Here is a 23,652-nt window from a genome sequence, read left to right as displayed (position 1 = left end):
GGACGACGGGCGAGTGCCAAGCCAGCCGCCATGTCGCACTGCCCCTGGGCCAGGCCTGGCAGGCTCCTGCTGCCGCCAGGTACCTTTGGAGCCGGTCGGTGCATTGCCAGCCAGGCCTGGGGCTGCCGTAGCATGCGGTCGTCTGTGTGATTGCGCTCCCTGTCTCCGGGCCCTGCAGGCCAGCCTGTGAAACAGCTGCAGCTGGGCTACCCCGACTGCTTCCCGGAGTACCTGTCGCTGGCGGAGAAGCCGCCGGCCGAGTTCTGCCTCTCCCCGGATGGCAGCACGGAGTCCATCTCCATCGACCTGCTGCAGAAGAAAGGTAGGGCCCTGCCTCCCGGCCGGGGTCGGAAAGCGCAGCGCAGAGGGTGGCAGCGCGGCCTCGCGGCACAGCCAACCCCGAGCAGAGTCAGTGCTTTGAAACTGCCTCTGGGCCCTGAGCCCTCTGCCCCACAGCCCACGTCCTGTTCCCTGCTCGCCAGCGCTGACGGATCCCCATCCGCGGGGTAGTTCCTGCGCCTCGTAGTGACATCACAGCGTTCTCAGTCCAGCCCTGCCCCAGGGACCGAGCCTGGCACGGCGTCCTCCCAGCCCCCAGCATGGCCCCCAGGGGCAGTCGCCCCTTCCTGGGCGCAGCCTCGGCTCCAGCAGCCGCCCGGCGTCCCCCCAGCCCCCAGCATGGCCCCCAGGGGCAGTCGCCCCTTCCTGGGCGCAGCCTTCAGCGCCAGGAGCCAACAGCCAGCGCTGACGCCCTGCAGCTGCGCCGGGTGAACCTGTGTAATACCCGGTGCCCATTGCAGAGCCAGCCGCAGGGCGCGGGGGTGAGGGGCGCTGACTCCGCTCCTAGCCATGCACGGGGCGTCCGCTGGAGTCCTGGGGAACGCGCCTGGGCCGGGAATGTGCAGGGGGCTCCCCCCTCTCTGACGCCCTCTCTGTCCTCTAGGGCTGGTGAAGGCCATCAACACGGCCGTGGACCTGATCGTGGCCCACTTCGGAACGAGCCGGGACCCGGGGGTGAAGGTAAAGCAGCACCCGCCCCCCTGCCTTTCCTGCCCCCTCCCCCCGCCTCCACCCAGCGGGGCTGTCAGGCCAGGCCCCAGGGCTGGGCGGGAGGTGGGGGCGGGGCAGGGCTGTCCTGCACACGCCCGGTGCCTTCCAGCCAGGGCGGTGCAAACCCAGGTGCCGTCCCAGGCCCTGCAAACCCAGCGGGGTCGGGGGCAAGGCCAAGGCTGGGGGTGCAGAGTGACGCCCCCGGCAGCCTTGGCTGCCCTGTGGTGACACCAGCAGCGGGAGGAGAAGCAGCCAGCGTCTCTAACCTAGGTCCCCAGGTGCTCTTGGGGCCGGTGGTAATCAACACAGCCAGTGCAGGCGTCAGTGTGGGGCAGAGTTAAGGCTGTTTGGGGCCCTAGCTGCACTGGCAGACCGTTCCCGGCTGCGGCTGTCCTGGCTTTGTCGTGACCTCTGGGGAGCTAATGGCACCGTCCGGCCCTGGCTCTACCCTCACTCACGGCAATGGACTGAGCCGGCTCTGCGCTTGAGCCATATTTCGAGTGCTGGGTGCTGAGCACTCGCCTGTGGGAAAACTGCCTCTGCCCCCCAGGAGTATTTCTGAGCCCAGCTCTCCAGACGCACGCCCCTGCTCCGCCAGGACAGATGGGTGAAGCCAGTTTCTCTTCTCTCCCCTGAGGCCAGGCAGACGGGCAGCCCCCTGCCTGCCAGTCACAGCCGGCTCAGTGAGCTGCTCTGCAGCGATGGGTGCCCAGGTGCCAACATGCAGCTCCCGGCCCCGCTCCGACGGTCGGGTTCCTGCAGCCTCCAGCAGGTCTGGGGCTCCGCGTGCCCCGGGCGGGAGCCACTTTGGGTTGTTCCTTAGTCCTGCCAATGGGGCTGGGCTGCTTGGCACTGCGCCCTTCAGCCCAGCCCGGCGGCTGCCCGGCTCGAGTCACGGAGAAGCCGGCAGGCTGAAGGAAGCCCGGGCGCGTCTGCAATGGGCTCCGTGCTGGGCAGGCTCCAGGCTGGCTCCGATGGCGTGCCAGGGTCTCGCTGCCTCCTAGGGCCTGCACGGGTAGGAAGCGTCCAAGGGCAGAGCTGGATTTCAGCGTCAGGGCCACTCTCGGCGAGCCCAGGGCACTGGCTTCCTTGCCAAGCCAGCCAGAGCACAGAGCGTCTCTTCCCTGCTGCTGGGGTCGTGCCAGCTCAACCGCGGCCTCTGCTCGTTCGCCAATGGCCAGGAGCCACTTCGATGTCGGGCAGGAACCCGAGGCTGAGACCCCGGCTTGGCCCCTCCAGTGAGCCCCGCACAGAGCTGCCCTGGGGCACAGGGACCAGGCACAACAGGCCGAGGAGGAGGTGTTTGGGGCCACGGGATAACCCTGTGGGGCCTACACAGAGTAGCTGGAGGCCTGATGCCAGAGATGGGTAATAGAGGCAGCACTGGCCTTTGCCTGAGGAGCAGCCCTTCCCTGGCCCGAGGGGGAGGCAGCCTGACCGGGCACGGCCCACTCGCTGTGGGGAGCTGCTGGGGCTCAGCGCTGCACATCTCAGAGCTGTTTGCATGGCACAGCTCCCTGCAGAGACCCAGGCAGCCCAGCCCGTCTGCACAGCCTCCATCGCTCACCCCTGGAACTCCCCGCAGCAGGAGTGACTCACCCTCTCCCTCCCCCGTGCTTTCTGCCAGGCCAAGCTCGGGAACAGCTCGGTGAGCCCCAACGTGGGGCACCTCATCCTGAAATACCTGTGCCCGGCCATCCGGGACATCCTGAGCGACGGGCTCAAGGCCTACGTCCTGGACGTGATCATCGGCCAGCGCAAGAACACGCCCTGGAGCGTGGTGGAGGCGTCCACCCAGCTAGGTACCGTTCGGCTCAGCCCCGGGCTGAGGTTTGCTCCGACGCGGCGGTCGCTCACTCCTGGGCCAAGAACCCCACTAGCTCTGCACCCCGCCAGGCAGGGCCTGGGCTGATGGCAGCCGCCCCCGGAGCAGGTCAGAGGGGGAATTTCGCAGAGCCCAGGCGCTTTGGGGTGCACCCTGCCCTTGTGTGAAGGGGCGTGAGCGAGGCCTGTTGGTCTGTGCATGCCCTGGGGGTGCGAGGGGACTTGGTCTGACCCTGTCTCTGCTCCGGGACTAACCCCCCGCCTGCCCCGTGTCTCCCAGGCCCCTCCACCAGGACGCTGCACGGCCTCCACAGCAGGATCAGCCAGTTCGCCGAGCTGACCAGCCACAGCATGAGGTTCAACGCCTTCATCTTCGGCCTTCTCAAGTGAGTGAGCTGCAGTGCGCCGCGCTGCGGTGCTGCCACGGAGCTGCCGTGGGCAGAGTGGGGGGCAGCGCCCCTCCCCACCCGCCCGGTCACCGCGCCCTGCCCCTGCTCCCCAGCGCGCGCGGGGAACGTCTGCCCCACACACCACCGTGGGCAGAGCGGGGGCAGCGCCCCTCCCCACCCGCCCGGTCACTGCGCCCTGCCCCTGCTCCCCAGCGCGCGTGGGGAATGTCTGCCCCACACACCACCGTGGGCAGAGCGGGGGCAGCGCCCCTCCCCACCCGCCCGGTCACTGCGCCCTGCCCCTGCTCCCCAGCGCGTGCGGGGAACGTCTGCCCCACACACCACCGTGGGCAGAGCGGGGGCAGCGCCGCTCCCCACCCGCCCGGTCACTGCGCCCTGCCCCTGCTCCCCAGCGCGCGCGGGGAATGTCTGCCCCACACACCACCGTGGGCAGAGCGGGGGCAGCGCCCCTCCCCACCCGCCCGGTCACTGCGCCCTGCCCCTGCTCCCCAGCGCGCGCGGGGAACGTCTGCCCCACACACCACCGTGGGCAGAGCGGGGGCAGCGCCCCTCCCCACCCGCCCGGTCACTGCGCCCTGCCCCTGCTCCCCAGCGCGCGCGGGGAACGTCTGCCCCACACACCACCGTGGGCAGAGCGGGGGCAGCGCCCCTCCCCGCCCGCCTGGTCACTGCGTGCCCTCCCTGCTCCCCAGCGCGCACGGGGAACGTCTGCCCCACACACCAGGGACCTGCCAAAGGGGAACCAGGCAATGGGAGGAGGAGGAGCAGTCAGAGCTCCCCGCCCCCGCAGTGCTGGGCTGGGGGCAGGTTTGGGGGTGCAGACACAGGGCTGTGACCTGTCATTGGTAGCTGCCACTGTCCTTGTTCAGAGACGAAACTGCTAGAGCCAAACCGCCCCAGGAGGGGCTTTCAAAGTATATCGGGGCCAAATTCGCCTCTGGTTTATTACCCTGAGGTCAAATGGCTCTGGCAGAGTCACTCCAGATGCCCTGGTGTCACTGAGAGAAGATGTTGGCCTGGAGCTCGGTCATGGAGTCCCCGGGCGATGCTCTGGAACTGCTCCCCACAAAGCCAGGCAGGACTCTGGGGAGCCTCCTCTCCCTCGGAGCAGCCTGTCTGCAGGGCAAGACGCTCCCACGGCTTCACCTCCTGGGTCTCTCCTTGGAGCATTCAGCATCCTCTGCTCCTCTGTGCGCTTCCCCCAGTGAGTCCTCCCAGGCGGGGACCTGGGGAAGCCACAGGGTCCTGCCCCCCACTGCGCAGTCAGACGTGAGGTTTATTTAGATGACAGGAACACAGTCCCAGACAGGTCTTGCCGGTACAGACAGCAGGACCCCCTTTAGTTAGGGCCATTTGGGGCCCCAGGGAGGCCACAGCCCCGTTGGGAAGCCCAGGCCCATCAGGGCTCCCCTACATTTCCCAGCCAGCTCCAAACTGAAACTCCCCCCAGCCTCTCCTCAGCCTCCCCCCGGCTCCTCCCGCAGCCTTTGTGTCCTTTGTCCAGTGTCCCGGGCAGAGGTGTCACCTGGCCTCCAACCAGGTATCCTCCCTTCCCCAATGCAGACAGTCCTGGCAAAACTCCCCTGCCACCTTCCCAGGTCAACACTCCCCACTCAGCATTCACAGAACACACCCAGAACATTCCCACTTGGGCACATGGATGCCCTGGTGTCACTGAGAGAAGACCTTGGCCTGGAGCTCTCTCTTGCCACGGGGCAGGTTTCAGGGATGGGAACACCCGGAGTTAGGGAATAAAACATGTTGGCATCATCTCCCAGCCCCTCTGCCCGGCTCGGGGGAAGCCATGGCCCAGACAGCTCAATCCAGCTGCCCGCTGTGCTCCTGCAGCTCCTCAGGGGTTGGCAGATCACAGGCAAACGGGGCTCTCCATCCTGGCCCATCCTGCCTCTGGTGCTGCTCTGCACGCAGAATGCCAGGACCCCTGGGACAAGGCCCTCAGCAGAGCAGGCTGGGCCCGGAACACCTGCCGGGTTCGTGAGAGCCGAGCTTGTCACAGCAGCAGCTCACCTGCCCCAAACCAAAGCGGCCTCGTTAATGCTGCTCCCCCGGCCAGACACGTCTCTGCAGGCAGAGCTTGCTGCTGGGGCATTAGCCCCTGGGCCTGCATTGTGCTCTGCACCCCCGTACGGCTCCCCTCCAGCTGTGCTGCTTCCTACAGAACATCTGGCAGGAACTGGGCCAAAGGGGCCTCACGGGTTCTCACCTTCACTGCTTGTGTTTCCTTCCTGCAGTGTCCGGGCTCTGGAGTTCTGGTTCAGTCACCTGTATAACCATGAGGGTAAGTGCCTGGGAGGCCGGGGCAGAGCGAGGGGGCCGGGCCAGAGCGAGGGGGCCGGGGCAGAGCGAGGGGGCCGGGCAGAGCGCAGGGACAGAGCGAGGGGACCAGGACAGAGCGAGGGGGCTGGGCAGAGCGCAGGGACAGAGCGAGGGGACCAGGACAGAGCGAGGGGGCTGGGCAGAGCGCAGGGACAGAGCGAGGGGACCAGGACAGAGCGAGGGGGCTGGGCAGAGCGCAGGGACAGAGCGAGGGGATCAGGACAGAGCGAGGGGGCTGGGCAGAGCGCAGGGACAGAGCGAGGGGACCAGGACAGAGCGAGGGGGCTGGGCAGAGCGCAGGGACAGAGCGAGGGGATCAGGACAGAGCGAGGGGGCTGGGCAGAGCGCAGGGACAGAGCGAGGGGATCAGGACAGAGCGAGGGGGCTGGGCAGAGCGCAGGGCCAGAGTGAGGGGGCAGAGCGAGGGGGCCGGGCCAGAGCGAGGGGATCAGGACAGAGTGAGGGGGCCGGGCAGAGCGCAGGGCCAGAGTAAGGGGGCAGAGCGAGGGGGCCGGGCCAGAGCGAGGGGATCAGGACAGAGCGAGGGGGCCGGGCAGAGCGCAGGGCCAGAGTAAGGGGGCAGAGCGAGGGGGCCGGGCCAGAGCGAGGGGAACAGGACAGAGCGAGGGGGCCGGGCAGAGCGCAGGGCCAGAGTAAGGGGGCAGAGCGAGGGGGCCTGGGCAGAGCGAGGGGATCAGGACAGAGCGAGGGGGCCGGGCAGAGCGCAGGGCCAGAGTGAGGGGGCAGAGCGAGGGGGCCTGGGCAGAGCGAGGGGGCCGGGACAGAGCGAGGGGACCAGGACAGAGCGAGGGGGCTACGTCCCCGTGGCCAAGTGCCGAGCCGCTGTGCCCCTCGTGAGCTGGGAGGGTGACGCCCGGCAGCCGGGTGGGGCTGGATTCCTTCGTGTTTGCAGAGCATGGAGCCCCTAGCTGGGAGGGGCCTGGCGTGGGCAGGGAGCAGCACATGCGTGTGCTGGGTGAGGAGGGGTCTCGCCTCCCATCGGGAGCCCCCCGCTGGCCCCTCCCGGCCCCAGCTAACGGGTCACGGCGGCGCCTCTTTCCAGTGGGCGATTTTCATGCCAGACTCGTGGCCACGCCGGAGACGGGCCTGGTCCCAGTGTGATGGGGCCTCCCGGGGCTGGCGCTCGCTGGCTGCGTCCTGGCTCCCGGGGGCTGGCGAGAGAGGTCTGGGGGTGCTGATCTGTGCTCTCCGTGGGGCAGAGCGGGAGTCACAGCACGGCCGGTTGGCTGCCGGGTGAGACGCGGGAGCCTGTCGGGGCTCCCAGAGCCACAGGAGGTGCCCTGCGCCTGGCCCTCGGCCCCGGGTGGCCCCTCCAGGCCCTGCCCCGGGGAGGTGGGGTAACTGGGCGTCGGGGCGGGCGCTGGCTCTGATCGCTGTCCCTCTGCCCTGCAGACATCATCCTGGTGCACTACCAGCCGGTGGGCTTCCTGTGCCTGTCCCACGGCGTGTGCCAGCCCCTCTTCGAGGAGCTGCTGCTCCTGCTCCAGCCCCTGTCCCTGCTGCCCTTCAGCCTGGACCTGCTCTTCGAGCCCCACCTGCTGCAGATGGGCCGGGAGCAGCAGCAGCAGAAGGAGCTGCTGCGGGTCAGGCAGGACCTGCTGCTCTCCGTTCACTCCACCCTGCAGCTGATGCGCACCCGGGGCAGCGCCGAGGAGCCGGACGGCTGGAGCGCCGGCCCGGAGCCGGGCCCGGGGGGTGCCGGCCGGGGCCTGCAGGGAGCGGCGTGGGCTCGGGTCAAGGGGGTGGGCGCAGACGGCGCCAGGGAGGAGGAGCAGAGGCCGGCGAAGGAGAGCGCCTGGGAGGGGAAAAGGGACAGGCAGGCCGGCTGGTGGTACCAGCTCATGCAGAGCTCCCAGGTTTACATCGAGGCCTCGGCCGAGGGCTCCAAGTTCACCCGCCCCGAGAAGAAGAAGCAGAAGGCGCCGGGAGCCGCGCCCCGGCCGGCCGAGGGCGGGAAGGCGCCCCCTCCCCGCGAGGGCGTGGTGGAGGGGGCGGAGGCCTGTCCCCTGGCTGAGGGGGCTGTGGCGGAGAAGCCCAGAGCTGCGGCGGACCCTGGGGAGAAGCCCAGCGAGCGGAGCTGGCCCTCCTGGATGGGGAGCCCCCCGGACTCGGTGCTAGCAGAGCTGAAGCGCAGCAAGGAGAAGGACAATGGGGCTCCCCAGAGACAGGGGGTGCAGGAGAGCAGCCCGGCCCCCCCCGACAGCAGCCAGCCCATCAAGTGGGGACACCTGTTCGGGGCTAGGAAAGTGCAGAAGGAGGCCAGGCAGCCCAACAGGTAGGGACGTGAGCCCTGGGGTAGCGCTGGGCCCACTCACCTCCCCGAGCCTCGGGCACAGGCCAGGGGCTGCCCCACAGGACACGGTTCCCCCGAGCCCTTCACCCCCCGAGGAGCTGAGCCAGCACGGTCTGGGGCAGAATGGCTCAGGCGAGGGGGCTGGCTGAGCTGGGACGTGCCCCAGCCATCTGCCTTCCCCAGGGGTGGCTGCATTTTGGGGGAGACGCGATCCCTCTGTGGGAGCAGGGCCCGCTGGGGTCTTTCAGGCTAGAGGAGAACCTGTCCCCTCCCCGGCGGGCCCGAGCTGCCTGGCGGGCACAGCTTCTCCTGGCCCCGGGCATGTCCCCGTCTGACTCCACTCCCTTCCTTCCAGGTTACCCTCCGGCTGGCTGGCCCTGGACAGGTCCGTGTTCCAGCTCATGGCCCAGACGGTGGGGGCAGGAATGTGGCGAGAGGCGGCCCCAGAGCCCGAGCGGCCCAGCGAGCCCCCTGAACGGCAGCTGGCTGGGGGGCTGCCCCCCCAAGTCCCCCGGTGAGCGGCGCTGGCCTGCGGGGGGCAGGACCCTGGGGCGGGCGCAGAGCTCAGGCTGACGAGGGATTGGTCGGGCCCCTTCCGTGCAATGGGGCTGAGCAGCCCCTTCCTCCGGGGGGCGCCCCTCCCTCCGTCCAGCGCCCACTGGGCAGGACCCTCTGCCCGCTGGCGCCAGCTGGCTCAGCGCGGCACTGCCTGATGCTGACAGGGGGTGGGGGGGGCGAGTGGCTCCTCTGGGCAGAGCCGGGGCAGCCCCGCTGGCTGGGATCCCCCCTGCACTGCTCTGCTCTCCCCGCCGGGCGGCTCAGAGCCCGGCCCAGCGCCAGGCCCTATCCGGAGAGCCAGGGCCGCCCGCGGGCAGCCGTCCCAGCCGGCTGAGACGCGTCCCTCCCGTTGCGTGACCACGGAGCTGGCAGCTGTCCACGCCCCGCGAGGTGAGCCGCAGGCCTCACTGCCCCCCAAACTCACCCGGGGGGGGGGGGCTGCACTCGGTGAGAGGCACCCCTGAACCCTGCCCCGCGGCCGAGAGATACACACCGCCCCCGCCCCAGCGCCCTGCCCCACAACTGAGAGACACCCTGCCCCAGTGCCCGAGCCCTGCCCCGCGGCTGAGAGATACGCACCGCCCCCGCCCCTGAACCCTGCCCCATGGCCGAGAGACACACCCTGCCCCAGCGCCCTGCCCCGCGGCTGAGAGATATACCCCACCCCCGAACCCCGCCTTGGCAGCGCCCTGCCCCATGCTGAGATACAGCCCGCCCCAGCCCCCTGCCCCACAGCAGAGAGAGCCCGCCCCAGCGCCCTGCCCTGCGGCTGAGACACCCTGCCCCAGAACCCCACCTTGGCAGCGCCCTGCCCCATGCTGAGATACATCCCGTCCCAGCCCCCTGCCCTGCAGCAGAGACACACACCCTGCCCCAGCGCCCTGCCCTGCGGCTGAGACACCCTGCTCCCGAACCCCGCCCCAGTCCCCTGCCCCGTGGCAGAGACACACACCCCGCCCCAGCACTGCTCCGGGGCTGCCGGGCTGGGAATCAGTGCAGTGGGGGTGATGGAGGGACGGTGATGGGGGGGCTGGCAGGGGAGGGGGGTTCTGGGTGCAGGTGCCCCAAGGGGCAGCGGGTGCCTGTGCAGTGACACACCTCCTCCCGCTCTCCCCGCAGCGAGGTGAAAGCGCTTTGCCATCACATCGCCACCGAGGCTGGGCAGCTGAGCTTTCCCAAGGGGGCCGTCCTGCGTGTGCTGGCCAAGGTGGACAGCGACTGGCTGCGGTGCGGCCTGGGCTCGCAGACCGGGCTGGTGCCCATCATGTACGTCACCCACCCGGCGGACGAGGACTATTGACGCGGCCGGGACGCCGCGCACAGGACCACAGGCTGCGCCGCGGGCCGCCTGGCTTGGGGGACAGACGCAGCTTCTCGCTAGTCCATACCGTGCCCGCCCTGCCCGACAGCCTCGCCCGCCCCATGCACCTGCCACGGCTGCTGCACCCCGGGGACCTTGCGCCAGGCACCGCCGGGCATGCGCCCACCCCAGGGCCTCCCGTCACCGCGCTCCATCTCCAGCACCGGATGCCAGGGCCTCGGACGTAGCAGGACTCCAGGCGGCGTCGCTCTGCAGCGGGGGCTGCCCAGCCCAGTACCCTGCTGGACTGGGGGCTCCTGGACTGGGCAGGGACTGGCCGCAGGAGACTACAGCCCCCAGCATGCACTGCTCCGGCTCCGTCAGCGCCAGCTGGCCCACTGCATGCTGGCCGGGCCCCTGCTGCAGGCCGCCCCCTTGTGGCGTCAGGCTGCATTGCCGCGCTCAGGCCCCCTTTAGAGCAGTGGCGCTCGGCCTGGGCGGCTTGTGGCCCATGTGACAGGCTCAGGGCCATACACGGGGGCTGTATGGTGTGGGGGCGCCCACAGGACACACACGAGCTGCCCACGATGGGCGCTCGGCTGCGAAGCCTGGTGCACGTGCAGCCCCGGGCGCGCACTGTGCGAACGCCGCAGCACGTATTGTACCCGGCCAGCGGCCTGGCACTGCCACACCACGGGCCTCCTGCCAGCCGGGCATGGGATGAGCATCTGCGCTAGCAGCCATTCAGTGTTAGAGGGGATGAGCCCGGGGGGGGGCTAGTTCCAGCCCTGTGCAGCCGCAGCGCTGTGGGGTGCATTCCCCCCCACCCCATCCACTGCTCCAGCCATAGGGGCACTGCCTGGGGAGGGGCAGTGGCACAAGGCCATTCCCAGCAGGGAGGGGGGGGGAGGGACAGTGTTTCCAGCAGTGGGGGGAGGGGGACATTCCTAGCAGGGAGGGGGGGGCAGTGTGCCCAGCAGTGGGGAGGGGGGGGGCATTCCCAGAGCCTGGTTAAGGGCGCCAGGCTCTGGGAGGGGCGGGACGGGGCAGGCTGTAGGGTTCAGGCAGGGCCCCGCCTGTGGCTCAGTTCCCAGCCGTGCCTGGGGGGGGCAGGGGGAGCAGGGCCTGGGCCCCCAGCAGGAGGCGCCGCTGTCAGTTAACCCTTGTCTTGCCAGGCAGCGGCAGTATTAGTGCAAGGCCGTGCCAGTATTTGTTCCCAGGCCGGCGCGGGTGTCGGTGCGGCGTGGTGCCCGGGCTGGCTCCCCCGGGGCCAGGGTCCCGCCTGCTTGTACATCGCTCGCTGCCGCTGCGCCCCCGTCACGGGCGGGGCTGCCTTTATTTATTTCTCTATTTATGAGGCATATTAATAAAAAAGGTGCTGACCCAGCTCCCCACAGCGCCCGCCTCCCGCCATCGCCCCCTGCCCCAGAGCACTGCTCTGCCCAGCCCAGGGGTGTGTGGGGGGGGGGCAGAAACGACCCTTCCTGGCCCCTGCAGCCCAGAAGCAGCAGCTCCAGCGCCCAGCCACACCCCCGCAACAGGGCTAGTGCCAAGGAACTGACCCAGCCGTGTCCCCCCACCGCTGCACCCTCCCTGGGCAGGCACCGGCCTGGCGGTGTGGCCTCCCCCTTCGCCCTTGGCCTCGTGCTCTGGGGCGACAGGCAGCGTTGGGCTGGCTGGGTTGTGCAGGCTCCTGCGTAGGCTGCTTGCCAGGTCCGAGCCCCCGCGGCGGCTGAATGGCACAAGCCGGTGCAGGCCCGGCGCTGCGGCTCTGTGGCAGGGCACAGCCGTTCCACCCGCCAGCGGGCTGGCTTGGGGCCCAGTAGGGCTCGGCCCTGCAGCACGGAGGGGCAGCGCTGCCCTCGGCTCAGGGGCCATGCCAGCCCTTGCACTACGCTGGCCCTGCCCTCGCCTTGGCACCAGCCCATGTGCAGTGCAGCATCACACCCCAGGGCTGCTGGCGCTCCCTGGGGGGGAGGGAGGCTGCCCGCGTTGGGTGGGGCAGATTTAGCCAGGGCTCGAGGGCACCTCCTGAGGCTCCGGGGTGCCTGGGCCAGGGCTGTGGGGCCGGCGCATTAGCACAGGCCGGGGGGGGGGAGGGGGCTGCACTGATTTAACTCCCCCCCGCCTGGCATGGCCCCCCCCACCCTGCCGACGGTTTGCAGCACGGCCGGGCGACGCTCCCCTCGTTCACAGGGGAGGGCAGCAGAGTTTGTGGCTCCTTCTCTTTATTGCTCGTGCCCACGGCGGGGCAGGCTCCCAACAGCTGCGGGAAGGAACCGGTCCAGCCCCGGGCGCTAGTCGGCCACCTGCTTCTCCAGGGTGCTGAGCCCCAGGGCGTTGTGGGTGAGCTGGCCGTAGGTGTGGCCAAACTGGAACTTGTAGCCTGCGGGCAATGAGAAGGCGCCAGTGAGAGGACGCGGCGTTGGGGAGCCCACCTGGGGCGGATGCTGCCCCGTCCCTGGGGCTGCAGCTACGGAAGGACCAATGTGGGCTGGACAGCATGAAACACCTACCCGGCGGGGGAGCCAGTGCCCATGGGCAGGGCTGGGCACCCCGTCACTTGGGGCCTTTCACTCTAGTCTGCATAAAGCCCCAGCCTGGCACGGCCCCCGCCCCCCATGGGCTGTATGAGCCACTGCCTGCAACCCCCACGCCCTTGGCCTCAGCAGCACCGGAGAAACCCTGGGGGAGGGGTGCAGGAACAGCCGGCCGGGAGGCTGCCCCCTTCGTTTAACTGCTCGCTCGTTCCAGGCAAAGCACCGTAAGCTCCAGGTCGGGGTCCCCAAAGCCCCTTAACTCTGACCAGTATCCCAGCCCGCTGTCCCCACCTGGTGGTGTCTAGGGGTCACTGCATTCTAGCTGAAGGCGATGACCAAGTGCCGTATTACTCAGGGGAGAGGTGTCACTGGGGGCTGTGAGCCGGTGCTTGGTGGGGTGCGGCTGCTGTTGTGCCTGTCAGCGGAGCAGGGGCTGGATCTGAGGCGACCCTCCACCAGCGTTGGTACTTCCCGCACACTGTGCTGCACGTGCCAGCCCGCGGGCACCCCCAAGGCTGGGCTTGTCTGGCAGTACAGGGAAATGGGGCAGGGCTGTGGGCCAGGCTGGAGCCGCGGAGGGTTTGGGGGTCCAAATTAAGGGGGTTTATGGGGTCTGCTGTGAGTCCTCCCTGGTCTTTCCTGCCACGAGACGGGTGGGAGCCAGCCGGAGGCGAGTGCCCATGTTTCTGCAGGCAATGCGCACGGTGCTGGCTGCTCAGTCCCTTCCCAGCCAGCCGCCCCTGGGGCCGCGCCGCTCACCTGGCACGTAGCCTGCGTAGTGGGGCAGCAGCCCCATGTCCGTGGGGTACGACTTCAGCAGCGGCGGAAGGACTGGGTCAGGCCTGCGCCCTCTGGCCTGGCCAAACTCCACCAGGGCGCGGTGGGTGGTCAGCGGGTAGCCTGCCCCGATCAGGAAGCGGGCGCGGGGCACAAAGCCGGTGAAACCTGCCCAGGTCACAGGAGGATAAACTGAGCCCTGATGCCGGAAACAAACCCAGCCCCACCACAGCAGCCTGGCTCTTCCAGCCCCAGCAGCCAGCAAAGCAGCTGGGGGACAGACCCGGGGGTCGTGCCAGGGCCCCTCCAGGGACAGCACAGTCCCACCAAACCAGCACCCCCAGCTCGGGGCACCACATCACCGCCCCGCAGCGTGCTCTGCTCAGCCCGTGTGACAGGCGCTGCAGAGGCAGGCCCTTGGCCGGGAGATGGTTGGTCCTTGCAGGGTTCTGGATTAAAGGATGAAGAGTGGGGCTCCTCAGGCCTCAAGGACCCCCGCACCCCCTCCCTTCTGCGCCCCGAACCCCACCCCACATGCCTGGCCGGCTCACCCGAGATGAAGCACTTGTGGGGGTTGTTGTCCTCCATGGAATAGGGGGAGCCCTGCGGTTGGAAGGCGAAGGGAGAGACGTACGGGGCAGCCGCTGCAGAGCCTGCCGGGACCGGAGTCCTGTACTTGGCGGTGAGGAGCTGGGGGTGCAGAATGCGGGTGATCAGACAGGGGCTCCCCATGGGGGGACCCATGGGTCAGGGAGCGCTGTCCAAGCTGAGCGGGCCGGGCACATGCCACATGCCAATGCTGTTAGAGGAACCGGCCACCCCAGGATGGAGCAGACACCGGTGTAAGAACAGGAGCCGCTACATGAGCCAAACCCATCGGGGCAGCGCTCAGCAGGGCCACCCAGGCATCCAAGGAACCCCCCAGGTGCTGCAGGGAGCAGCATGGGGGGCTCAGAAGGGGGCGCTCTCCCCTGGCAGTCAGGGCTGGTCCTATTGCCCTGTGCTTGGGGTTGTTGCAGGGGGTACGTGGGGTCCATGCAGAGGGGTGCGTGGTGCCGTGGGGTGGGCCTGTCCGGGGCGCTGTGTGGGGTTGTTGCAGGGGGTACGTGGGGTCCATGCAGAGGGGTGCGTGGCACCGTGGGGTGGGCCTGTCCGGGGCTGTCCGTGGGGTTGTTGCGGGGGGGGTGTGTGCGAGGGGTTGGTGCGGGGGGTGCGTGGTGCCGTGGGGTGGGCCTGTCCGGGGCTGTGCGTGGGGTTGTTGCAGGGGGTGTGTGCGAGGGGTTGGTGCAGGGGGTGCGTGGTGCCGTGGGGTGGGCCTGTCCGGGGCTGTCCGTGGGGTTGTTGCGGGGGGGGGGAGTGTGCGAGGGGTTGGTGCAGGGGGTGCGTGGTGCCGTGGGGTGGGCCTGTCCGGGGCTGTGCGTGGGGTTGTTGCGGGGGGGGGGTGCGTGAGGGGTTGGTGCAGGGGGTGCGTGGGGTCCATGCAGAGGGGTGGGCGGCGCCGTGGGGTGGGCCTGTGCGTGCAGACACTCGCTCCCAGCAGAGCAGCCCAGCGTGTCTGTCGGTGGGGAAGGGGGCAGAGCCGATCAGTAACGGGGCTGGAGGGATTCGCCCCCCAGAGCGCTGAGCGCCACTAGCCCGTGCGGCGCCTCGAGGCAGCCGGCTGGCGCTGCAGCATTGACGCCGGCCAAGCCGCCTGCGCAGTCCCACGCCCCAGCGGCCAGGCTGCTCCCAGCTCAGTGCCCCCCACACCTGCATTCTCAGACTCTGGGGACACGGGAGCAGGCAGGGCGGGCACATGCATCCCCTAGCGTGCTGCTGGCATGGTGCTGACATGCTGTGTGCGGGCAGTTCCTGGCCTGGCTGCTGATGTGCTGTGTGTGCCCTGGGGGCAGGGGGCGGTTCCTGGCCTGGCAAGTGACGTGCTGTGTGTGCCCTGGGGGCAGTTCCCAGCTTGGCAGCTGACATGTTGTGTGCACGGGGGCGGTTCCTGGCCTGGCAGGTGATGTGCTGTGGCCCCTGGGGGCAGGGGGCAGTTCCTGGCCTGGCCGCTGACGTGCTGTGTGTGGCCCGGGGGCAGGGGGCAGTTCCCGGCCTGGCAGGTGACGTGCTGTGTGTGCCCTGGGGGCAGGGGGCAGTTCCCGGCGTGGCCGCTGATGTGCTGTGTGTGCCCTGGGGGCAGTTCCCAGCCTGGCAGCTGCCGTGCTGTGTGTGACCTGGGGGCAGGGGGCGGTTCCCGGCCTGGCAGGTGACGTGCTGTGTGTGCCATGGGGGCAGGGGGCAGTTCCTGGCCTGGCCGCTGACGTGCTGTGCGCGCCCTGGGGGCAGGGGGTGGTTCCCGGCCTGGCAGGTGATGTGCTGTGGCCCCCGGGGGCAGGGGCAGGCTCCAGGGGGGCAGCAAGAGATGCCCGGTCGCTCTGGTGACTCTTACGTTGCTCTTGGTGCCCTGGGGCAGCCGCCCTGCGTTCTGCAGCTCCTGCTCCCTGCCTGCGGCTCTCAGCTGCTGCCTGGCAAAGTCACTCCTGGCCTCCTTGCAGATCTCGGAGTAGGTCTTGGCGAAGAGGTTCTGGGCTCTGGGAATGAATCCTGGGAGCAGGGCGGCCCCAGTGCCCCGAGGAGCAAGCGAGATGAGAGGCGGGTTAGTAGCCCCCGAGCCCCGCTGTGGGGAGGGCAGGGCTGGGGGAGGGGGCATATGGACGGGGTGGGGGAGGCCTGAGGGCCGCTGGAGGGGTGGTCCCCAGGCCCAGCCTCGCAGAGCCCAGGTGCGTCGTGCTGGGCACTGAGGGGAACCCGAGGGAAAGGCACAAAGACCGAGCTCCGGAGGGGGATCCCCAGGGGTACCAGAGATTTTCAGGGTGTCGGTGGCTACGATGCAAATCTCTTCATGCAATCCAGGCCTTGGGCGGGGGGGGGGAAATGGCTGGTCCCCACTTTCTTTTCACAATAACCAGGGAAAAGGCTGATGGTGCCTGGCTAACGCTGCCAGATGGGCACTGCCAGGGGTGGCTCTGGAGTGGTGGCATCGGTCTGGCACAGAGCATTTTCTTTGCCCCATTAGTGGCACCACCATGGCAGCGTTGCATGTGGGGGCCTCCTGCAGCGGACGGGCTCCTCTTTGCTGAACGGCGCCTCCTGCTGGCAGAGCCCAGCCCGGGGCCCAAGGAGAGACACACCAGAGGGGGCTGCGTGCGGCTCCCCCATGCCAACGGTGGGCCCCTAGCCAAGGGCTCTCAGACCCCCTCAGGCTGGCCGGCCCGGGCTGATCCTGCACAATCCCCACCCCGTGGCCCTGGCCGGGCAGGGTGCAGCGGCGCCAGGTGTGAGCAGAGGCCCTTGGACAGAGCCCGCTGGGTCATGCTCCACATTTGCTCCCCAAGAGGAGGCCTGGTTGCCATTGAGGGGGGATCCCTGGTGCCCAGCATCGTCTCCTGGGGGGCAGGGCGGGGTGGTGGCATGGATGGATTCCCTGGGAGCGACGGGAGGAGTGGCCAGCAGAGCTCCCTGCCCCCCACCCCCGGTACCGATGGCCGTGGGGACCAGCTGCCGCGTCTCCCACCTGTGTAGCCCGGGATCACGCAGCACCCCAGCGGGCGAGCTCCTGCCCCCCAGCAGGCCGGCCTCGTCCCCAGCAGCTCCTCTGCCTGCTCCACGGGCAGGGCCCCAGCGCAGGGCCAACGGGCGGGCTGCAGCTCCGGCTGGCTGGAGCCAGCGACCTCGGGGCTGCTCAGGAGCTGCCCGCAGCTCTTCCCCAGGCTGAACGGGGAGCGAGGGCAGTAACCGGCGTAGCTGCAAACAGCGCAGGGCAGCAGGGCTCAGGCAGGGGCAGCGCCCAGCGGGCAGGGCCCAGGGCGAACCTCCGACCCCAACATCCCAGAGCCGCTGAACAAACCCCCAGGCAGCCGAGCCCAGCGCCCCGCTGCAGAGAGCGACTCGCTGCCCTGGCGCTGGGGGGAGCACGGGGAGCAGCACCGGGAGCGGTGCCAAGCCCCACCTGCCCTCAGAGGGCTCCCCCAGCATCACCCCCCGGGGGGCTTGGGGCAGCTACAGCCGGGCAGGAGGCAGTCGTGACAGGCCAGGGCCCCGTGAGACAGAGCAAAGGGGAGCTGGACGTAGGTGCTGGGCACAGCTGGGGGGGGCTCTCCCCTGCCTTCCCCATCGGGCTGGGCTCCCCCTCCTGCCCCCTTTGCTCCCCCCACCCCTTCCCTCACTCTGCTCTGTTCCTCCTCCCACCCCTCCCCACACCCCCCCACTCTGCTCCCCTGCCCCTCCCCCTCCCGGCCCCTTCTCACCCCCATTCTGCTCCCCCTGCCCCCCCTCCCCCCCACTCTGTTCCTCCTCCCGCCCCTCCCCACACGCCCCACTCTGCTCCCCCTGCCCCTCCCCCCCTCTCTTCGCCCCTCCCCCTCCTGCTGCTCCCGGGCTTCTCGCTCCCTCTCCGGCCAGCTGGGCTCCGCGTCCTGTTGCCATGGCAACCCCTCCACACAGCGCCGGGCCGGCACCAATCGCAGGGCGCGCCGGGTCCCGCCCCCCTGCAGCCTCCCCGGGACCCCCCCAGCCAGTGACCCCCCCCCGGGTCCCGCCCCCCTGCAGCCCCCCTCCCCCAGTGACCCCCCCAGCCAGTAACACCCCCGGGTCCCGCCCCCCTGCAGCCCCCCCAGTGACCCCCCCCAGCCAGTATCCCACGGGGTCCCGCCCCCCAGTGACCCCCCGGCCCCGCAGCCCCCCAAGCACTGACCCCCCGCAGGGCGCAGCGCGGGCGGGGCAGGTCCCCCCCTACCCGGGGCCGTGGGGCGGGTCCGGGCTCGCCAGGCTCCGGCCGAGCTTGGGGGCGAAGGCGGCGGCCATGGCCCGCGGGAGCCGCGCTGGGAGCTGCGGGCGGAGTCGGGCGGAGCAGCCGGTGCCGGGGACAGCGCCCGCCCCTCGGTGGGCCGGGCCGGGCCGGGCCAGCCCCGCTGGGGACGGGGACGCCGGGCAGGGCGCGGCCAGGCTGGCCGGAGCTGGGGGCAGAGCGACCCGCCGCTGCCCACGGTCCCTGCCTGGCATCCCCCCACCCCACCCCCGGCTCGGCCGGGCGCAGCTCCGGGACTGGGGGCCCCCTGCCATGGGGGGCTGGAGCGAAGCAGCGGCCCCAGGCTGCCAGGAAACAGCCGCCTGCCCTGGGGCTGGAGCCCCGTGGAGGAGGGTCTGGGCTCGGAGCCCGGTGCCATGCCCGGGCTGCCCGCCGAGCGCCCCCAGCAGGCGTGGGCCATGCACCCCAGCGCTGGGGCAGGTGGCTCCATGCATAGGACCTGCAGCCCCACGGCTGGCCCCGCAGCCCCAGCTCGCTGCCCCCCAAGGCACGAGGCGGGGAGAGAAGCCAGCGCTCTCCTTGCCCGGCTGCAAGGTGCCAGCGAGACCCGTGGCGAGGAAAGGGCCGGGGAGGAAAGCCCTGGGGGGCTCACACTGGTGCAAAGGGCAGGTCACCCCCCCAACGGGCAGACCCCCTGCAGTTACTAATTGCAAAGTTCTGTTGTGCCATGAATGTTAATGAGCTGTGCCCGCTCAGTGTGAGCCCTGCAGCTCCAAGGCTCAGGCACGGGGGCACCCACTTTATCTGACAGCATCTGGGATTCTGGTTCCGGTTTAGTTCTATTATATTAGCCACAATCCGGAGTGGAGCCCCCTCGTGCCGGGTGCTGCACAGACCCACGGCGAGAGAGAGAGAGAGACAGGCCCTGCCCCAGCTGAGACCAGAGCCCCTCCTGCTGGGCGCTGCACAGACACTTGGGGTGAGAGAGAAAACATTTTTTCTTCCCCCCTCCCATCCCTAGGGTTAAAATGGGGGCAGATGACACACAAAATTTGGGGCTGTGACGGAGCAGGGAATGGGGTGGATCTGACCTGGGAATGTGGCCGGGGAGTTACAGTGGGGATGAGAAGAAAATTACCTGAGCTGGAACCTGAGCCAGGAGGAGGTGGGGAGAAGTGACCCCTTCTGCCCTGGAGACTGAGAGGAGAGGAGGAGCAGAGGGGAGGGGGCAGAGAGCTGCTGGAGGGATTTTTAGGGTCAGTTTGGGCTGGGGGGTGCAACGCAGGGAACCCCAAGCTGGGGTCTAAGCTCCCTGAACCCCCAGAAGGACTTGACTGAGGGGTCTTGGTTGTGCCTCCAAGCTCTGCTGTAGCCTGTGTTCCTGTTGTCCAATAAACCTTCCGTTTTACTGGCTGGCTGAGAGTCTCGGTGAATCCCAGGAAGAGGGGTGCAGGGCTCTGACTCCCCCACACCCTGTGACAGGGGCATTAGGTTCTATCAGCAGAAATCTATGCATGGCACTAACTGGAAGGTCCCGCTATTAGGCGCCCTTTGAAACAGCAAAGTGCCAGGACACAGTGCTGGGAGGCCACTTGTAGATCACTGGCGTGCTGTGCAAATTCCCGGGGGCGTGGGGGGGAGAGAGAGAGAGAGAGAGAGAGCCCGCCCTAACAAAATGCCCCTTAAACTAGGGGCAGGTGCATTGGGCTGGGAATCAGGAGACCATGAGTTTCAGGGCGTGTCTAGATGGGAAAGGGGAATTGATCCAAGAGCTGTGATAGGTGAAAACAGATCCTGAGAACAATACGTGAGAAACCCACCCACAAAGGGGGAGGGACAGTGTGATGAAGTGGGGGGTTTTCTTGGGGTTTTCTGTGTTTCCCAGTGGTTTGCAGGCAGAGGGGCTGGGACTCAGTGTCCCCGGGTGTTACTGGTTTAACGAGGGGAGGGGAGAGGGAGTCTGTTGTTACACAGGACCAGAGAGGGAACTCGGGACCCCAGCCAATGGCCTGGAGGATGGAGACCCCAGTGACGGGTGACCTGGTGACCTGGAGACCCAGCTCAGGAGTCGCAGCCGGTTCTGGCCAGTGGGAGGACAATGGGCTGCGGGGAGAGGGTCCCGGTGACCTGACCAGCTGGTTCCAGCCAGAGGGGCCAGAGGAGGCTGAGAGGAGAGGAGACCCAGGCCTGCCTGTTTACAACCCTGTTTCCCTGGAGAGAAGCCAATGGACAGAGGGGGCTTGGGGCCGGGGATATCAGAGGCCCAGCTGGGAAGCAGGGGGGCTCTGGGCTGGAGAGGGGGAGCAGGCAGAGCCCACCTGGCTGCAGGGGGACTGGGATGTGCTGGGCTGAGGGAGGCCAGGCCTGAGGCCCTGAGAGTTTCCTGTGCTGGGTTCAACTCTCAATAAACCCTCCTGTGTTACGCTGGCTGAGAGTCACTTCAGGCTAGAGAACAGGACGGGCGTGTGAGGGGGGATTATCCCCTTCGGGGGTGGAGGCCCCGGGGGCCCAGAGCGAGTGGACTCCCTGAGGGGGCCCATGCCAGAGACAGACGTGGTGCTGAGGCTCAGAGAGGTGCGGCTCCAGGAGGTGGAGGGAGGGGCCTGGACCCGGGAGAGAGTGGACCCTCGAGAAGGGCTGTCGCACTGAAAGGGCACCCCCCACGGACCGCACGGGGCCACGAGTGGACGTGATCTGTGAGTGCATGACACATAGCTCGGTGGTTTGAGCATTGGCCTACTAAACCCAAAATTGTGAGTTCAATCCTTGAGGGGGCCATTTAGCGAACTGGGGTAAAAATCTGTCTGGGGATTGGTCCTGCTTTGAGCAGAGGGTTGGACTAGATACCTCCTGAGGTCCCTTCCAACCCTGATATTCTGTGATTCTATGAAAGGACCTGAAGTGCGTGGACAGAGAGAGGGTGTCTGAACGTGTAGTGGCAGGATACTGGTCAGAGGCGCCTCCTGGGCAAGTGAGGGCCCCTAGGCAAACAAACCCCACTGGAGGATAAACGCGCTGACGAGAGGTCCGGCCACGGGAACAGCGAATCGAGGAAGCGCTTCCAGCTGAAGAGAAGCAATGAACAGGACAGCAGGAGTGGAGCTGGACATGCAGCCATGAAGAGGCAATGCTGGTTCTTCTCTGAGGTGACACAATAGCCTGGTAAGTGACCTCCTTTGTTCTTGTTGACAATGCATTTGGTACTAAGTGCACAGAGTAGCATGTACAAGCTCCCAAAGGCTGGTGAGGTGGTAACCTATCGTTTATTGTAAGTCTTTGGTAACGTTCTGCATTATTTATGCTCCTGGTACAATTTTGGGATTTTCCCTTATAAAGTTCTAAACATTTGAAATGATCCCTGTTCTCTTGGCCTGCCTCGGCCTCTCCTCACAGTTAGCCTCGCCTCGCCGGGTCACCACGGTAGTGTAACGCACGGCGGAAGTTAAACGGCCTGCGGGCACTTTTAGTGCACGGTATGAATGTCCACATGGAGAATTAGTGCAGAGCCAGTAGTGCACTTTCAGTCCCCCCGCTGGCTCAGTGCACTAGCTTCCCTGTGGAGACAAGCCCCTGGATTCACCTCTTCCACTGACTGGAAGTAAGGAGTGCGCATACTTCATGCCCTGTTTGCAGAGCAAGCCCACATGCTCCAGCCCAGGGGTTCTCACAAGAAAATCTTTGGTAGCCTCAGAGTGCGGCCACCAACTCTCACTGGCGGCCGCTCGGACAATTTTTCCTAAAATACTCAATTAACTTGAGGAAAAACAAATGAATAGGCACATAGCCAAGTCCAGATCATTGTACTGAGCTGTGTAGGGTTTTCACAGACTCAGTAATAGAAATAACGTACAGCTGTCTCTGTTCTTTGCTGGACCTGCACAGAATAGAAACACGTAAAGTGCTGGGCATGTTCTGGTCCCTTTTTGTTATTGTTTCTTTTGGGTTTTTTGGTTGCTTTTTTTTTTTTTTAAGACTTGGCAGCTAGTAAATCTGTTTCTGTGAAAAGCGACATTGTATGTTTGTTAATATCGCTTTTCTCAGCAGCAGACTGTTAGCTAGCTGGGAGCCTGTGAAAAGTAATATTAACAAACATACAAATATCCCTTTTCACAGCAGACTCACTCAGCCCTGGTAAGCTGGGGGACAAATTAAGCTCTGGATGGGGAGGTGGGTAGGGAGGCAGCTTGGGGCCAGAGGTTAAGGGGGGGCGGGTGAGTCCAGGGACAGCTGCACAGCCGGGGACCAGGGCTGGAGGACACAGTGGGGGCTAGGGGTGTCCTGGGGGGGGGTGAGCTTGGGGCCAGCAGTCACTGCCGCAGGGCTGGGGGCCAAGGCTGGATTGCATGGCCCCATGGGTGGAGTTTGAAACCCTGCCACGGGGGGCCAGAGCCCAGGGCCAGAGGAGGTGTTGCAGGGAGTGAGCCTCGGGGCCAAGGTCGGGGCTCAAAATCCATGGCCTGCCACCTCAGATCTGAAGCCCAAGCCCCACCGCCCGCTCGCCTGCCCGCCTGCTCCAATGTTTGTGGCTCCAGAGGGGAATGGGGAATAGGGCCACAACCCCTGCTAGCAGCCCTGGGGGGAGGGACCACTGCCTCCCACCCCCCCATCACCACCCAGGAGGCTGTGACTGCAGGAGAAGTGCAGTGGCTGCAGTTGAGAAACGCTGCTCTAGCCTCGCAGTGAGGCAAACAGTAGCTCCCGTCTCTGTTTACAGGTGAGTTACCTGCCAGCAAACAGCTATAAGCAGGGTCTGAATGCATTCTTCCCTGACAGCTAGCTGGGGGGGGGAGACACTTCCAGAGCAAACGGATCTACACGAACACCTGCTCTGCTGAGCTACCCAGCAGACAGAGCCGGGCTGCTCAGACTAATCAACCGTGGCTGGTGCTGGGTCACAAGTCACTTTGGTGCTGAGTGCAGGGATGGTGGGTGCTGCTGCCCATGTTGTTGGCATTGTTGTGGGGGTGCAGGGGGCAGGGCTGTGCTTTACTTGTCCCAAATGAGGGGATCCCCCTCAGCTGAAAGGAGCTGGTTAAGCCAGAGCCCTGTGACAGTAAGAGACCCAGGGCTAGTCAGCATCATGTAGACTGTCCCTCAAGGGTCCTTCCTCGGGTGGTTTAACTGGTTCCTTCCAGTGTTCAGCAAAAGAACTAAACAGGCTTCATTAGGAGACTCTTTGTTATGTTAAATGCCCCATCGGAGCTGAAATCGGTTGTGGTAGGAGCAGGGCTGGATTACCCAACTGGCAGACTAAGCTTGTGTTTAGGGCACCAGCGAAGCAGCGAGCACCAAAAAAAAGAGATTTTTTTAAATGAAAAAGATTGATATTTGATATTCAAGCTTTGTCGAGTCAGCTTTGATGAACTGATCCAGAATTTTGCAATCAGAAAATCTAGAAAGAAGCTATTTTAATTTCAGCAAACATGTAAGTTTTGTGTCATTTCAAAAAATAAAATTTTATTTTACGGTACAGTATTGTTTTTATTTTGAATTACATATGGGGGGGGCACCATAATCTTTTCAGTGCTTAGGGCCTCTAAAGGTCTTAATCCAGCCCTGGGTAGGACTGGGTTCCTGCCCTGCCTGCAAAGAGCTGAAAATAAGGAAGAGACGGCTGTGCAGTGACCATAGCACGGAGGCAGGTGGCAGCAGAAGGCGACTGACAGTCGGCCGGTGACTGAGTGGCAGGAGAGGCGCAGTGTGAGCGGTGAGCAGCCGGCAGGCAGGAGTGGCCAGTGAGCAGCCGGTAGGGTGGC

The 23,652-nt window shown here is 66.9% G+C and overlaps 2 protein-coding genes across 10 annotated transcripts in view; one reads left to right on the top strand and one right to left on the bottom strand.

Moving 5' to 3' along the window:
- Positions 1–10,680, top strand: part of RUSC2 (RUN and SH3 domain containing 2) — a 79,390-nt gene extending 68,710 nt beyond the window's left edge. For all 9 annotated transcript variants that reach the window (XM_045021919.1, XM_045021921.1, XM_045021920.1 and 6 more), the window contains 8 exons: positions 179–322; positions 944–1,020; positions 2,678–2,852; positions 3,155–3,260; positions 5,537–5,583; positions 7,035–7,917; positions 8,291–8,449; positions 9,613–10,680. In XM_045021919.1, the coding sequence (XP_044877854.1) occupies positions 179–322; positions 944–1,020; positions 2,678–2,852; positions 3,155–3,260; positions 5,537–5,583; positions 7,035–7,917; positions 8,291–8,449; positions 9,613–9,793 (1,772 nt within the window). In that variant the 3' untranslated portion in view covers positions 9,794–10,680. The remainder of the gene's footprint in view (positions 1–178; positions 323–943; positions 1,021–2,677; positions 2,853–3,154; positions 3,261–5,536; positions 5,584–7,034; positions 7,918–8,290; positions 8,450–9,612) is intronic.
- Positions 10,681–11,967: 1,287 nt separating this feature from the next.
- On the bottom strand, positions 11,968–17,988 carry FAM166B (family with sequence similarity 166 member B). The gene is made up of 6 exons (XM_045021718.1): positions 17,885–17,988; positions 16,664–16,893; positions 15,539–15,693; positions 13,662–13,800; positions 13,093–13,278; positions 11,968–12,179 (listed from the first exon to the last, which is right to left on the bottom strand). Exons 1-6 carry the CDS (start codon positions 17,950–17,952, stop codon positions 12,091–12,093), a joined length of 867 nt encoding a protein of 288 aa, XP_044877653.1. The 5' UTR covers positions 17,953–17,988; the 3' UTR covers positions 11,968–12,090.
- Positions 17,989–23,652: the final 5,664 nt, after the last annotated feature.

Source organism: Mauremys mutica, chromosome 6, assembly GCF_020497125.1.
Source record: "Mauremys mutica isolate MM-2020 ecotype Southern chromosome 6, ASM2049712v1, whole genome shotgun sequence".
NCBI lineage: Eukaryota > Metazoa > Chordata > Testudines > Geoemydidae > Mauremys > Mauremys mutica.
This window is presented reverse-complemented; position numbering and strand designations above follow the sequence as displayed.